We start from the raw sequence: 17,038 nt of genomic DNA on the forward strand, positions 1-17,038 counted from the left end.
AGTTAATTGGCTCTTAAATTTTAGTAATATTGATGTTTAGTAATATTGTAGAATTCTAAACCCTTCATCTCTTTTTAGATTGAATCATATATTGGTTAGGAATGGACTATCGCATGTTAGCTGTAGCAATGACCTCTTTGTAATTGTGAACTTAGATTGTACCTTGAGTTTCAACTAATTAGGAGCAAATTGTATTGAAAGACTATTGTGGCTGTTGTTTTCAATTTGGACAATGATTATTTAAACTGTGAATTTTCATAGTTTTATAAATATTTCGTTTAAGCCTAGGCCATTAGGGACATTGAAAATAAATAGACATGTACAATACTATATAAGTATCTGTAAACTCATATTAAATTAGATGATATTGGACAATGAACTGAATTCTGTAAGAAAGGCTCGCTTATTCTTCAATAAGCCTTAAAGATAGGTGTCAATTAAATATAATGTTGCTAGAGGTGTGAGGATTGTTGCTATAGTAAATTATATGCATGTACTTATGTTTCTTGGAACCTAAGTACATTTGTAAACAAAGTATGCTACATAGAACAAAGGTGATAAGCACATACGTATTATTTTATTTTAGGTTTAATTGTTAATATTAAGTGGAGTGTATGGCTAAAAGTTCAATGATGAAATTGTGTGTTTACGTATTTCCTTTGTTTGGGTTTGATTGTTACTATTAAAGATTGTGCGTGTACTCTGAAATGGCAATACTGCATTTGTGTGTATTGTTTATGTAGATGGAAGAAGGAGAGTCAAGGTGACAGTCTAGCAAAACTGTAGAATGCTTGTGTCTAGATTCATGAAAGAATCTTGGGGGTAGTGAAAGGGGGATGACCCAATGGCATGGAGTAGCTCACCACGGCCAGGGCACATTGCCAAAGAGTCTTTGCTAATCCTAACGTGAGCACCTATTGCCAAGGTCGTGGTAGGCCCATTCCTGAAGACTACCTTAATGGTACTAGTCAGATGACTAATTGAGAATAAATTGTGCTAACTAGTAAGTAATGGAGTCCTCTAACCACCTTGACTGGAGGAATGATGAAAACTTGAGGGAGTATAGATTGTGAGTGACATGCATTACATCCCATGAAATCATTTAAACTTATATGAATATGTGATATAAATTAATGGATTCTTGAATGTTGGTATTATGTTAATGGAATAAAAGTTTTACTTGATTCATTTTAATGTAACTATTGTGCTTATAATAAACGTTGGTATTGTCTAAGACTCACCTTTTGGTTGGTTTCCTTTTCTTTTGGTTCTTTTGTCATGTTTTCTATGTATGCATTCCAGATATTCAACGATCGAGTAAAGATCTAGGTATTAGACAACGAAGAAGAGATATGGTTGTACGAACCTTAGACTTACCAATGCATCTTTTGGGGCCTAGTCACCATGGGCGTGGGACCTATAACTGATGAAGGTTAGAAGCCTTATTAGAACGATAGTCTCTTAGCTGAGATTTTTATCCTATTACGAGAGACAGATCAACACCTACCTTTTACCTTTGCTACTTCCCCCGTGAGACCTCCAGACCAAACACTGTCTTTTGACACCGTGAGAACGATAGTCTCTTAACAAAGAAAAAGCTCCTATGGACCTTAAACCCCTACCTACTTCTGAGCCAGTACCTATTTTTAAACTCAACTGGAAGGATATAAAGGTTATTGAATCTTCTATTCAACATATACCTCGTCGTCCTGTGAGAGCTCCTCCTTCACCCTCAAACGAGGCTGGACCTTCCATGAGACACCTGTCACTGCCGCTGCCACTGCCACTGCCACAACCTGCATCTCGTTCACTACCCCCTACCATCAAATGAATAGATAGTGATGATGACGTCGCCACCTTCTCCCCAGTCATAGGTAAGGGATGATCCGTCTTCCACCAATGGGGTAGGATATTCTCACACTAGTGTAAGTTTAAAAACTCTTACACTCGATTTGAGCTTTTCATTTAACTTACATCTAATGGGTTATAATTTATTACTTTACTAACCGTTAAATGTAAGTTAAATAAAAGACTCAAATTGATTGTAAAAATTTTTAAACTTATATTACTGTAAAAAAATCTTTCATCATCCAACTTTTTTTTGCTTATTTCTGATGAGATACTATTAATTTTATGTTTGAACATAATTTTGTTTTTAATGGAACTCCGTCAAAAAATTAGATAAAAAAATTCATATTCTGAATGAGTAAGCTATCAATAATTAATTATTATAATTGTCCACATTAGATATTCAACCTTTAAAAAATATATATAATTTTAGCTCTTATTTTTAAGTTGTTATATTCGGCATTTATTTAAAATCATTTATGTTTTAACTATTATTAATAATTTTGAATGTTTTTGTTAATAAATTTGATTTTTGAAATAATTTATTTTTTTGTATATTAATATTAATTTGTTTTGAAAATAATTTTATATTTAAGTAAGAAACCTTTAATTTATAAGACAAACAAGTGCTAATTAAATATTGGATGACAAGAAATAAAATTATGCTGAAATTGATAATATTTACATAAAACGTTGAGAGATATCATGAATACGAAATGAATTTATATTTTCTTTAAAGAAACAACATTAAAATTGACTTTAGTACTTCAAAATAGGAAAGGAATGCACAGGAGAGCATGCGTTGTCTTATATATTGAATGTAACGTTAAATATTCAAATAAATTATATCATCTCTGGTTAATAAATATCTTAAAAGTATTAGTTAAGAGATATTAAATATCTTTTATAGCTACATTTTTTTTAATAATAAAGGTTATAAAATCTAGTAGACGAAGAGATGGAATTAAAAAGAGAATTGATAGAAAAATTCTAAACTTAAAAAGCTAAAAAATATGAATTTATAAGAATTTTAAACATATTATAAAAATTATTCTTACATTTAAAAAATTTTAAAAATAAGTTTTTATTAAATAAATCTCCCTTCTTTCTTATTTTCTTCTTTTAAACATTAAAAGACATTCAAAGTTATTTTCTAAATCACATTAAATCTATTCAAATAAAACTTTCATACAAGTGTTTTGTAAGTACTTTTTAGTTGGGCACTTTCTTACTTTAAAATAAACCATCATTCTCTTATCTAAGATTTTAGATGAATTTAATATCAAGAAAGAAAGAAAAAGAAAAAGAAAAGAGAGGAGTCAGTGATTATTAAGTTATTTGGAAGTTAATTAAATATGAAAAAAAATATTAAGTAATTTTTTTAAATTCCAAAACTCTTTCAATTTTGTTATTTTTAGTTATCAATGTCAAGAGTTTTATTGACTATGTAATGAGATTTATCATTTATAATTTTATTTGTTAAATTAAATATTTAGCATAATCTAAAATTAGAACAGTAAGAAAATAAAAAATAAAAAAAATATTATTTTTAAAAAATATTAGTTTTTAGAATGATAATTTTTAAAAAATTTATATATTTTTTCACGTTTACAATTTCTCAAATAAAAGTTTTCCTAAAGTCAATCTGTCCTCTCAAATTTTTTTTCTTTTAAATTGATCTCGAACAAAATCTTAAAAAATTCAAAGTTATTTTTAAAATCATGTCGCATATATTTAAATTCAATTAGTTAAATTCTTGGTTTAAGTGTTTTAAAAATATTTTCACAACTTAACGACCTTTAAACCTTAAAACGAGCATCGTTCTCTTCATCTAAAAGTTGAAGAGCAAGAAAAATTTCAATCAGATTCAAATTTATTAAGTCACGCTGACGCGTCTAAAACTAAATTAAATCAATTCTATTATAATGCAGTCCAATCAAAATGCTCCTTTTAAACCACGCAACTTAAATTGAAAACGCTTTTAAAATTAACTCGATTCTATCCTTAAACTTTACTGAAATAGTTTTTTTATTAAAAATTGTAATATATGAAATGGTAATAAAAGATTTCTCACAAATCTAATTGCTTCCTAAAACGAAGAATAGGAACGAAATAATTCGATGGGAACAGAAAATTGATAGTTTCGATACTGCGAGAGTCCATTAAAAGCCCAAAAAGAAGCAGCACAATCCGGTCAAGCTCTGTCTCTTCAACCTTGCAATTCATCAATTCTTCAATTTCAAGGTTTCAGATTGCAATACCCACAAACAAGACCTTCCTTCAAAACCCCACACCCACCGGCACAATAAAAACCCACAAATTCAATCCTTTAATCTTCATTCTTTAATCAACCCACCAAAAAGCATGACAACCATTGTGTCATTACAAAGCTCGTTTGCGCTGCCATTCTTCTTCTTCATCTTTCTCGCTATCTACCTTACAGGATACCTCGTCCTTTTCCGCAACCACAGCCCCAAGATCCGACCCGAATTCTCCAGCTGCCTGATCTCCCTCTTCCATGGAACTCCGGCCGCGCTCCTCGGCGCCGCTGCAATTCTCTCCGACGGCCACCGTGGCTTCGCGGCGCCGAACACTGCCTTCCAGAAACTCGTATTGGACTTCAGCACCGCCTACTTCCTCATGGATCTGCTCCACTACGTTGTATTCTACCCTAGGGACGTGCTCTTCATCGCGCACCACGTTGCCACGCTCTTCGTCGTCGTCACGTGCCGTCACGTGGTTTCGCACGGCGCGTTCTCTGTCCTCGCGCTGCTCGTCCTCGCTGAAGCTACCAGCGCGTGCCAGAACGCGTGGACAATCGCCGGTGCGCAACGCCGCGAGGACCCGTTCGCCGCGAGGGTGTACGACGCGCTTTCTCCGCCGTTTTACGCTGTTTATTCGGTGGTGAGGGGTTTCTTTGGGCCTTATTTTGTGTACCAGATGGTTGTGTTCTACGCAAGTGGGGGTGCGCGTGGGCTTGTTCCCGCTTGGATTTGGGTTTCTTGGGTGATGGTTGTGGTTATGGCTATTGGGGTTAGCATTATGTGGATTTCAAATCTTTGGATTCAATTTTATAGGGAAAGAACAAGAAAATTGGAGGAGAAAATTAGATAGGGATTGTTGTTGTAAGCATTTCAAGCACTTGCCATTGTTCTCTAATCAATACTGATTAATTATTATAATATTTTATTCGAAAGTTTTTAGAGTTCTGGTTTGGTCTCTTGTGGTGTCTCTGATGACGTAGATTTAGCAAAATTAATGTACCGTTTTTGGGTGTAGGGGAAGTCATTGGCGTACAATGTTTTGAGACGATGTAGTCGGATATTTTACGCTTGGTCTTGTTTTTTAATGATTATTAATTTGTTATTTTTCTATTTCAAATGCAAACCGTGTTTTTTGGTTAAGAGAGATATTGTCCGCTTCTAATAATGTAGTTTTCGGTTAGATAGAGTGAGGACGGAGAGGTCAGGATTAGGTTTCTAAGTTGTTTTCTCCTTTCCCTTCATCACTCTTGGAATGACCTGTCCTAAGCCTCTTCAATAGGGAAAATTGATTCTCTCAATTGTTATGAAATGACTTGGTCACGATAGTGGATTGTCCGGATACTAATAGAATCTGCTACTAAATCGCTATATATTAAATTTGTAATTTCATGCCTAATAAAATAGTTTTAAAATATTATAAAAAGTCCATAGTTTAAAATTTGAAATTGAATACAAATTCCAAAATATTTTAAGCAATTCTTTTAGTCTAAAGTTAATACTAGGATATGTTTTCAACTCCAACGGATTCAAAACATTTTTCTCTCAAAATTGATGATATCAATCACTGGCAGGTTAACAAAAAAAACATTATCAGCTTGTTGAAAAATTTGTTTACATATAAGTCAATGCACTTATAAGCCTTGTTCTCTGTCCAAGAGCGGTGATGTCAACGCATGTGAAGGATAAGTCCAGAGGAGGCTGGGTAGCACTGTACTAAAGGATAGTGACAATTAAATTAGGAATTAATTTTTCTTCAATTTTTAATAAAATGACATAATTTCTCTTAGTTCAATAATAAATAAATAAATAAACATGCATGACCCAGTCAATCCAACTAAAGGTCATTTTAAGAGACTTATTTAACTCCAAAAAAATAAGTTTTTGAAAAATAATTTTCTAGATAAAAATTATTAGTTTTATTTGAGTTATTTGTCATCTATTTAGGCAATTTTATTAAATTAAACAAGAGAATCTTAACGTAGGAACTAACATGACTCTAGCAAAAAATTTTAGGAACTATAGGGTGAGTTATTTTATTAGAAATTAAATTTGGCTATTACTAAAATGTCAAAGGGTAATTTGAGTCTTAGTTCTTAATACATTTTATATGAAAAACATGATGGAGAAAGCTGAAAAACTCATAAAAATAATATAATGTTCAATTCATTTTTAAATAGTTTAATTATTTAGATGTTGTAAATTTTCTATGTAAAAAGTACTGATTAAAACCTATTTTGCAGGAAACTCTGAGTTGAGATCATAAGGTTGGAGGATTAAGAGAGAAAGTAGAAGAAAGTAACAAAAATTGGAATCAAGGAACAAGATCTGGTGAGGCAAGAGTTGGGCATTATCACTTTTGTTCACAAAAGTGATTGTTCTTAATATTGAAGAAAGAACTATGCGTTATCACTTTTGTTCACAAAAGTGATTGTTCTAAAGAGTTCCCCAGCAAAGCAAAGCATGCGTAGTCACTTTTATTTACAAGAGTGAGCGTTCCAAAGAGTTTCCCAGCAAAGCAAAGCACGCGTAGTCACTTTTATTTACAAGAGTGAGCGTTCCAGAGAGTTCCCCAGCATAGCAAAGTGCGTGTGATCACTTTTGTTCACAAAAGTGATCGTTCTAGAGAAATCTCTAGCAAAGCAAGCTGCACGTGATCACTATTGTTGACAAAAGTGATCGTTCAAGCTGCACGTGACTCCTATTGTTCACGAAAGTGAACATGCGCAAACCATGAACCTCTGCGTTGCTATTTTTATGAAAAGTAGTGATCATATCAGAAAGGTGAAAAATTCTATAAATAAGAGATTAGCCTAAAAATTTGGATCTTTTTTCTCATTTTTTCATTTCCATACCTTAGGAGAGTTAGAGAGGGAGATTGAGGGCGACTTCCAAGCCCTAGACCTTGAGGAATCAGGCTAGGGATTGAATTTATGAAGAAATTTTGCAGCTCCTTTTCTTCTACTCCTTCTCTTTCTTTTTCTCTTAGGAACATGTTCTGATTTCTTTTTCTTATAGATTGATGGATCCGATTTTGATATTGCAAATTGATTGTAGATCTGGATTTTAAAATCTTAATTGTATTGAATGTTTAATTCCTTTCTTAATGCAATTCTTGAATTAGTTATTCAATTGAATTGAATCTAGAAGATTTTTATCAATGGAAATTGAGTTAATTTCTCAAATCTGAATTGAATGTCAAGATTATGGATATCTTAGGGATAAGAATTCATGATCTTGTGATCTTTTAATTTCTCATACTTGGTGCAATATTTGATTGATTTACACATAAGGAATTAGGGTAGTTAATTGAATGTTAGGATCATTGAGGTAAGAGATTGTCCTTTGATTAAATAAGTAAAATTGATCATCAATCAATTAAGAAACTTAGAGTTCAGATCTATTTCAGTTTTGCAATTTATAAAGAGGTGAAATTAGTCCTAACTCCATTCACACATCAATTCATTTCTAAATTCGTCACTTTATTTTGCTGTTATTTTCTGATTTCTACACTTTATTGTTTTTATTTGCAAATGCTCAAAACACTCCAAAATTCATTTAGCTCAACTAGTTATTGATTTGTGAAGTGATAATTGATAGAATTAATCTCTGAGGACGATACTTGAGACTTAAACTGAATTCTAAATTTTATTACTTGCTACAACTACCTAGTACACTTGCTAGTTAGTATTCTCCCAGCTATGTGACAGTGACTTAAACAATTTTATGGTATGAAATAATATGTTTTTATTATCCAATTTTCACTTGAAATTGGTATAATTTGCTTATGCGGACCAATGTTTGCTTAAAACAAGTTTTTTTGCCCCTTAAAGTGCTTTTAGTACAAGATTCGCTTCAATCTCTCTAAACTTGCTTAAAGAAAAATTTGCTTAAAAGAAAAACTAAAAAATTGCTTAAGTAAATCACAATTCGCTTAAAAAAAAAAAAGAACTAGAAGTAAAAGAAAAAAGAATGTTTTAGCTTAAAATACTAAAGGATAAATTTGGTAATTAAAAATTCAATATAATTAGTAAAAAAGGTATGTGCAAAAAGTATTGTCCGAATGGTGCTAAGTCAAACAAAAACTCACATCTAATTTAATCAAATTAAATAAAAAAGCCAAAATTAATTTAAATTTCTAAAAAAATGGGAAAAAATTACATTTTGCAATGAAAATACTAATATGTCTTTAATACATCTTTCCTAACATACCTAAATCACAATGGACATTTATTATCAATAATAATAACAATAAAAATAACAATAATAATGATTTTATTATTTGTTTATTTTGTTATTTTATTATAAGAGAAAAATTTTAAAAATTTCTTTATATAATTAAATTTTATTAAAATATATTTTTATTTGCTATATTTATGTCATTTTGTAAATATATAATTTTCTTTCTTTCTTTCAATATAACTAATCAAATAGAATATACCAAACAATTTAAAATATTATCTTTTTTTCTTTCTTTCTTTGTTCTTATTTTCTTTTACAATCAAACAAATTTTAAGAATCACATGATACCTTTATACTAAACAAAATACAACAAAATTTAAAATATTATAGTCTAACTTTGTTTTTATATTTTTTCTTTCTACTTTATTTTATATGAGTTATATGATATTTATAAAAATAAATAAAATATTAACACATTAAAATACTAAGCTGTAAAATTTTTTATTTTAAAACTGATAAAATTTAAAACTATTTATTAAAAATAAAATAAATTATCCTCTCTTCTGTTATTTTTTTCTCTCCCGTCTAAAATAGAAATCTTACTTAAACATATTATAAAATAAGAGAGAGGATTCGAGCATGTTAATTTCCAGTTTATAAAAGATTTGTTTTTTTTTAAAAAAAAAACTCTTTTTAAAAATAGAAACAAACATGCTTAAAATTTTGTGCTTTTTTTTTAGGCTTTGATGTCTCATGATTAAGAGGGATCATGGTTCTCGTGGAAATAAGAGAAATGTTCCTATACATTCATTTTTAGTTTCCACATATATGAGTGAAAATATAAAAATTCTTAACTGAAAGGTGGTAATATTTTTAATTACGATCATATTTATAACATACAAGTAAGGTCGGTTTCATCACCTACATGATTAAATATTTTTCAATAACATAAAAGTATATCCATAATTTTTTCCCTAATGCCATAACATATCGGATCGTACAAAGCAACAAAACTGCGTTACGCCAGAAATATGATTCGCGCAATTGCGCTCTTATATGACAATTACATCGTAAACCACTTGGGTTTGGTATTGTGCAACTTATGTCGTGGTTGTGAATGCAAATCGAACCCAAAAGTAAGAAGGCTTAGGCATTGAAGATGAAATGATGGATGATTTTTATGAATCATATTAGCATGCAGCAGCATTATTTAGCAGAAAATAAAGCAAAGAAATGGCAAATTAAGACGAGTCTCGCATTTACATTCAAGCATGCTCGTAATATTTTTATATTCATCAAATAAAAGTTCTGGATGGCTCTTGTGGAGCACGAGTTCAACTGTAAAACCCGTAGCTCTTAGCATTGAGTATGATTTGCCTTAATCCACCGATTGGTGCTAAAACCATCAGCAGGATGCCAAGTAAAATGCACATCTGAAAACAGGGAAGACCAATGGGTAAACTAATTAAGTTTTAATTTCGAAGTCAAATAAAATATAGCAAGAAGCTTAGCGTAGTTGAACATACCCAGTTAGTGATCCATGATAAGCTGAACTTCCTAGGTTTGTAAATATTAAGCCAGATAATACAGGGGAGCTACACAAGTACATTATGTTCAAAAATGCAGTCAGTGATATCTATATACTGAGAGCATAAGAATAAATCTCATGTATATAATTATACGCCAATAATCAAGACTATTTTATTTAAATCTAATTTTGATTACGTCATCAATTTTTGTTTCTTCTGTAATCTTATACGTATACATATATGCATGTGTATGATTCCAAAATAATTGCCATTTACTAATACAAAAATTAAATAACTTTCGTCTAATAAAAATAAATTATTGGTATAGACTTCGAAGTTTGTACTAATATATATTTGTTAGTAAAAAATTTTAAAACTTAAATTAATTTATTTTTTGTTAGACAAAAATTATACTAACAAATACTAGTGATAATTTTTGTTTGTCGATAATGTTTTTTTTTTTTTATGTAGTGGTGGTTAGATATATTTTAATTCTTAAAAATTTTATTCTTGTTCAATCTTTAAAAAGTACAAGAAAGCCACCGGTTTTTAGTCTTCAGTGAAGGATTGGAATTATATTATTTTTTAAACATAGAGAATAAAACTGAATAATTTTTTTAAAACTAAAAATATAATCATATTTTCAAAGACTAATATATGTAGAGAGAAGTTGGTTTTGAGACCATGATATTATATACTAGAGGAGTTTGAGGGCTTACAAAGTATGTTGTTGGAGAAAATGCAAATCCTCCAAAAAATCCAAGTAGGGCACCAAAGAAAGGGAACGTGATGCCCATAAACATAGTGAATGCTGAAACAAAAATAATTCATAGAGTGAGAGGCATTTAATTGTGAATTTCGTAACGGCACACGTAGGAGAAAAGAACTTGGAACAAAGAAGAGGGGGAATATGCTCACCAACATAAACATTGCGAACGATAAACCGTAGTAACCGGCTTGGCTTGAAACGTAGTTTTTTAACCATGACGGTCTCAATCATGTCAAAAACTGGCATTGCATATAACTATGTAGATAGACAACAAATGGAAGCCAAAGAAAGAATATAAGCGTTACGTTATATTGAATTTTGAAGTTTTTATATAAAATGGTTACTGACCTGGTAGCTTCCTATAACATGGATGACAACAAACATGTTAGCAGCAACAATGAGCCAAGTGGGTTTGTTGAGGGAGATGAGGATATTGTCGTCAACGGCATTGCCAAACATCCAATAGCCAATGAGGGCAACGGGAAAGTAGCACAAGGCTACAACTAAATAGGCTACGACCACACCCTTCCACATAGGGCCCTTTGATGGTTTCTCGGGGGTGGAAGGAATCGTTGCTTGAATCTCCAACACCACGTTGTGTCCCGCGTAGGCAAAAGCAACATCACCCAAAGCATTCAGAAAATTGAATACTGTTCCTGCTGAAGTTGTCCCTTTGTACCCATACTGCACATCTTTCTGAACTCCCTTCTCTACCGAAGCCACCCATGCAATCGTTGAATAACTGCATTTCATTCATATTCAAATTCCACACATCTCATTCAGCACAGATTTCTCAAGTGCTTGTACAATACAAAATACATACCCTTCTTTTTCAATCATGTTATTCAAATAACTTTCTTTTCAATATATATACTTTTTTTTTCTTTTTATTTATTGTTGTGAAGATGTTTTGTTGAAATAATATTACTCTCTTTAATTTCTACTACTGGGACCTTGTAGAAATAAGTAAGGAACACATTAAATGTTTAAAAAATACGTATTGAATAATTCTTATATTTTTAATGCAATAATATATATATATATATAGCATACGACAAAAAGAATTGTTATATTAATACTAAGCTTTAGTAGGTTTACTTCTGTATTATTTAATAACTTTTATCATTTGTAAGAATTTTATGATTAATGCAAGAATTATAAACTTAGCTAGAGTTTGGTTTATCAGTTTTTTTATTTTTCTTTCCCTAAAAAAGTCGAACTAAGTACTGTTTAAAAAAATATTAAAAGAAGTAATATTTTAATAAGAAAGGCCTAAAAAGAAAATTTCTATAAAGTGTAGTCAGACAAATTTTTACATTTAAGAAAAAAAAGAAGAGAAAACCTCAACGAGCAAACACTTCCTTAAATATTATAAACTTGTGTATAATGTTTTGGTAAAGAAAAGTCAAAAACCTCTTGATTAATGCAAGAGAGAATATCAAAGTGAAAATTAAAAAGTCAATCTGCAAAAGGAAGAATGATATTTCATGGAATATTCAATTTTCTTAAATTTTAATTGAAATACAATAACAGTGTAAAAATATTAATATTATTATTCAATCATAAATTATTATAAAATTAAAAATTATTAAATTTTAAAATAATTATTTTAAAAATAATATCTAAAATATACTCTGCTGTATCAAAATGAAACGAAAACGACATAAATTAAGGGAAGGGTTAATTAAGTTGAGTTGTTGACTTGAGTGGTTGACTTAATGGCACAGCAAAGAAGAATGCTTAGTTACCTGAAAGACATGATAGCTGCAGCCAAGGAGATGCCTGAGATGGCATTGAAATTGGGAAGGTGGGCTAATACAAAGTGAACAGAGGCAAAGATCATGATAAAATAACTAGTCTTCATTGGCTTGCAACTTTTCTGGCACACGAGGTCATGAATCTTCTGCAGTGATTTTCCTCCAGTGACCATATACACAATGTCCACACCAATTTCACATATCAGTTGCTGTGGCACCACAATCCACAGTCCAAGCTTTTCTCCAAAGGCATGTTGCCCCAACTCATGGTACCTGTCAAACCTTTTCCCAGGGACCATTTCATGCATCTCAACCATTTGCCACAGTGTGTATAGAGTAGTCACCCACGACAACACAAGAATAACCACACCAGGACCCCTGCAATATATAGGTCATTCCGAAGTTAACATAAACTAACTTTTAAGTGCCCAACAAAAGATCTAAGCTCCTAAAAGGAGTTTACAAGATACAGAAGCTAAGGTTTTCACTCGATTTGCTTTTTGCTTTATTGTTTTCGCTGTTTCGCTGATTATTTTTGCTAAAAGAGAAAAAACTTTGATGATTTGATCATAGTAGTTAGTTATATACAAAGATATATTTTGTCTTTATGGTAGGAATCATTCTTGTTCCTTGTACTGCATAAACTTTTTTTCTGTCCCTTTCTTGTGGCATTTCATAGCTTATTTGTAAAATGAAAAAATTACAAAAGGAAATGCTATATTGACAAAAAAATTGTACAAGTTTTGTTACAATATGAAAAAAAAGAATGATAAGTGACAGAGAAATAAAAAAGAATGTTGTCATAAAAATTCCTCGTAGGAAGTAACAGAAAAAAAGAAAAATTATCTGCAATTAGAGTGAGGTGACAGTAGCATAATAGCATACCATCCAAGGCCTGCCATGGCAGATGGAAGACTAAGGACACCAGCTCCAACCATGGCAGTGACGTTGTGAAAAGCTGAATACCACCATTTTGCGTTCCTTGAAGAAGTGATGGGAAGCCAATCGTCAATTGCTTTCTGTTCCGCTGTTGTTTTGTCAATCTGTATTAACCCAAAAATAGCACACATATACTACATAAATAACAAGCAAATTCAGCATCCAAAACTAGTTTTTACCCGAATCACCCTTTTGAGCAGAAACATATTGTCACAAAATTACTAATAATAAATACTAATAATAATAAAGTAAAATAGAATAGAGAACACAAGCACATAAGATTTTGTGTTACCTCTGCTGGTGAGAAAGCAACCTTTTCATCCCCGAAAGGCTTTTCATTCATCGGAGTGTCGGTTCTCATGGTTGTGAAGAATAAGGAAGGTGTTGGTTGAAGTGTTCCTCAATGAAATGGGAAATGCATTTCTTCAAAGATAAAAGAAATGGAAATCATAATTACTTACTGCTTCTGAAAAGGACTGTCAAGAGAGGTCCGTCCCAGTGTTGACAGAAGGTGAATTTCTCAAGCCGGCAATTTGTTTCGCATAATAGTAATAATAACGGTTTCTTAAATTTTTAAAAATTGAAATTTTTATTAAAATACATTAAAATTATAAATATATTAACAATATTTTTTAATAAACTCTTATAAAGAGGGTTTATAAATATTAATTAATATTTACATGACAACAAACATTAATCACATTATTTTAAGATAATAAACTTAATAATATTTAAATTGTGTAAAATTTAATATACATAATCACAAAGATAACATAAAATGATTTAATAATTAAATTGATAAATTTGTATTTTGTAAAAAATTATTAAAAAATATAAATATATAAATTTAATATATTATATTAACGAACTTTAACTCTTGTATAATAGTTTAGGAATATAGGTAAAGCTAATAATATAAGAGGGAGACTCATGATTTTTTATATTTTTTAATGAATGTGTTGCTGGGATTTCTTTTGAAAATATTTATGGAATTCATTTAATTGTCTTTCAATAATTTTAAAGATTCTTTGTTTTGGTATTTAAAAATTAATTTTCATATCTCTTTTAATAAATAAAATATAAATTTAAATATATGTAATAATTAAAACTTGAGAATTAAAAAATATACTTACAAGTTAAATTAATACAAGGCAACAATACTTAAGGAATAGTTTCCTTTCATAAATTGTTTCTTAGTTTAGTCTATGTATATATATCTAATAGTTTTGTTACTTAAATTATTAAAAAATATAGTATATCTAACACTGTATAATTATTTTTATTTTTCATATTATTTATGTCTTTTACATATTATTTTTCAAAAAATATACATCAAAATTCCAAATAAACACATAAAAATATCATTTTCTGAAAATACCAAAAAAAAAAATATTTCCGATTATATAACCATTCATTTAAACATGTCAAATTAAATTTTCTAGGTCTAGTCATCAAAATAGTTTACTTTTGAATTTTAGATACATTTACATTTATAATTTTCTTAAATTAAAAATATTTTTTTATAGTTTAAATGTTTCGATTTTTTATTTTTAAATTTTATCCTGAGTGTACGAGATTTTTCCCGATTACCCACATATTGTAAGGCTCTGCATATCAACATTCTGTTTAGACCTTTTCGATACCCATACTTTGAATAGAATTACAATACTAATAATATTTATATACCTTAGAATTTTTTTTTTTTTATATTCTCTTTTTATTTCTTCTTCACGTCATCTATTATATTATTATTTTTTATCTCTCATTATGGAAGCGTATCTTGATGATTCTTGAAATATACAAACATTAAAGTGATAAACATTGTAAAGTAGTAATATAGTGTTTGCTTGTGCAGCTGTACAACTACAGTTAACTTTGTTTTCAATTGAGCTAGACAGTTTCAATGTATCAGATCCTTCTGATTTTTGCTAAGAGCTTTGGAATTGAAGTGATGAACATTGTTAAGTAGTAATATGGTGTTGTTTATGTAGCTGTTCAACCCCAGTTAACTTGTTTTCAATGGAGCTAGTCAGTTTCATGATATCAGATCCTTCTCATTTTTGCTAGACGATAATATTTATGCCCCATTATTGGGAAAATCGCTACCATGTCTCCTCCATCAATTATATTCTCTATCTTTGTATTAATTAGATTAGTGTATTTATAAACGATTCAAATAATTTTGTTATTAAAAATATTACCAATATAGATTGATTTTCAGAAATTGTAATATTAGTCTTTAAATATTGGTTCTTCTAGATGATGTAATTATTAATATTACGATGAAAATTTTGTGTTTTTTTGAGGATTAATATATTTATTGATATTATATGTCTATTGTTAAATTGTAAAAAAAAATGTCATGAAAAGGAATAGAGTGACTCGTAAAATAGACAAAAAAAAAGAAAGCAAAACTTAAGAGTAGAGAAATAAGGTATTATTTGGTTATATTGTATTCTATTTCTATACTCTAACAAAAATAGAAAGTAATAAAGAAAATATATTTGGTTATCCAATTTTATTTTTAGTGTTTGAGGATCGATGTATTTATTGATATTGACATGTCTTTTGTTCAATAGTGAAAAAAAAATGTTACAAAAAGAGAATAGAATGACTCATAAAATAGACATGAAGATACATAGTAGAGAAATAAGGGGTTAATTCATTTTACTTTTCTATTTCTACATAAATAGAAAGTGATAAATATAAATAGATTAATACACTTGGTTATCCATTTTTATTTTCAGTTTTTGAGGAGTGATATATTTATTGATATTACTATCTCTGTTGTTAAATTGTGAACCAAAAAATATCACCAAAGAGAATAGCCTGACCCAAAAAAAATAGACAAAAAGATACTTAAAGCATAAATATAAGGTGTTATTTGATTTTATGGTTTCCTATTTCTAGATTCTAGCAAAAATAGAAAGTAATAAGGAGAAAATATTTGGTTCCCCATTTTCATTTTCAGTTTTTAAGGATTGTATATTTATTGATATTGATATGTCTATTGTTAAAATTGGGGGAAAAAATTGTCACAAAAAAGAATAGGGTGACTTATTATAAAATAGACACGAAAATACTTAGAGTAAAGATATAAGGTGTTATTTAGTTTTATGGTTTTCTATTTTTACATTCTAGTGAAAATAGAAAGTAATAAAGAGAATATATTTAGTTGTTATTTTCATTTTTAGTTTTTGAGGATCGATGTATTTATTAATGTTGATATGTCTATTGTTAAATAGCGAAAAGTATCACAAAAAAGGAATAGAGTTACTCATAGATTAGACACAGATAATTAGAGTAGAGAAATAAGGTGTGATTTGGTTTTATTGTTTTCTATTTTTACAATCTAACAAAAATAGAAAGTAATAAAAAGAAAATATTTGGATGTTCATTTTCATTTTCAATTTTAGAAAACAAGTAGCCTGTGATTTAATGTATGTTAATTTAATTCTTAAAATTATGATAAAGATAATCTTTTAAAATTATTAGAATTTAATTATTTTAGTCTTTTAAAAATATAAAATTAGATATTTTATTCTTCAATAACATTACATATATCGGTCAATTTGGTCCGATGCAAGAGAAATTTTACTCTATTATTATTATTATTATTATTATTATTATTTTAGTCCTTATAATTTTAGGCATGGCTTCAGCTAATCCTTAGATCATTTAAATTAATTCTTAAAATTAATTAGTCTGATCCCTAAATTTATAGGTATCAATCAAATTTTTCATAATGAATAT

General features: G+C 29.4%; 2 protein-coding genes across 2 annotated transcripts; one reads left to right on the plus strand and one right to left on the minus strand.

The window, feature by feature from the left end:
* Positions 1-3,870: 3,870 nt before the first annotated feature.
* Positions 3,871-4,980, plus strand: LOC113863308 (TLC domain-containing protein At5g14285). Its single transcript, XM_027496843.1, has one exon. It carries the CDS (start codon positions 4,213-4,215, stop codon positions 4,960-4,962), a length of 750 nt encoding a protein of 249 aa, XP_027352644.1. The 5' UTR covers positions 3,871-4,212; the 3' UTR covers positions 4,963-4,980.
* Positions 4,981-9,596: 4,616 nt separating this feature from the next.
* Positions 9,597-13,582, minus strand: LOC113863122 (lysine histidine transporter 1-like). The gene is made up of 8 exons (XM_027496554.1): positions 13,578-13,582; positions 13,232-13,389; positions 12,338-12,724; positions 10,938-11,331; positions 10,739-10,844; positions 10,540-10,631; positions 9,818-9,886; positions 9,597-9,724 (listed from the first exon to the last, which is right to left on the minus strand). Exons 2-8 carry the CDS (start codon positions 13,282-13,284, stop codon positions 9,626-9,628), a joined length of 1,200 nt encoding a protein of 399 aa, XP_027352355.1. The 5' UTR covers positions 13,285-13,389; positions 13,578-13,582; the 3' UTR covers positions 9,597-9,625.
* Positions 13,583-17,038: the final 3,456 nt, after the last annotated feature.

This window comes from Abrus precatorius, unplaced genomic scaffold (genome assembly GCF_003935025.1).
Source record: "Abrus precatorius isolate BTA unplaced genomic scaffold, Abrus_2018 Scaffold3, whole genome shotgun sequence".
In the NCBI taxonomy this organism is placed as follows: Eukaryota; Viridiplantae; Streptophyta; class Magnoliopsida; order Fabales; family Fabaceae; genus Abrus; species Abrus precatorius.

Bases quoted from the DNA above. Each gene is read 5' to 3' on its own strand.
- LOC113863308 (XM_027496843.1), top strand. From the start codon at position 4,213: ATGACAACCATTGTGTCATTACAAAGCTCGTTTGCGCTGCCATTCTTC.
- LOC113863122 (XM_027496554.1), bottom strand. From the start codon at position 13,284: ATGGTTGGAGCTGGTGTCCTTAGTCTTCCATCTGCCATGGCAGGCCTT. The intron at 12,725-13,231 runs GTATGCTATTAT...TATATATTGCAG, and splicing joins GCCATGGCAGGCCTTGGATG to GGGTCCTGGTGTGGTTATTC. The intron at 9,725-9,817 runs GTATGTTCAACT...CCCTGTTTTCAG, and splicing joins TATCATGGATCACTAACTGG to ATGTGCATTTTACTTGGCAT.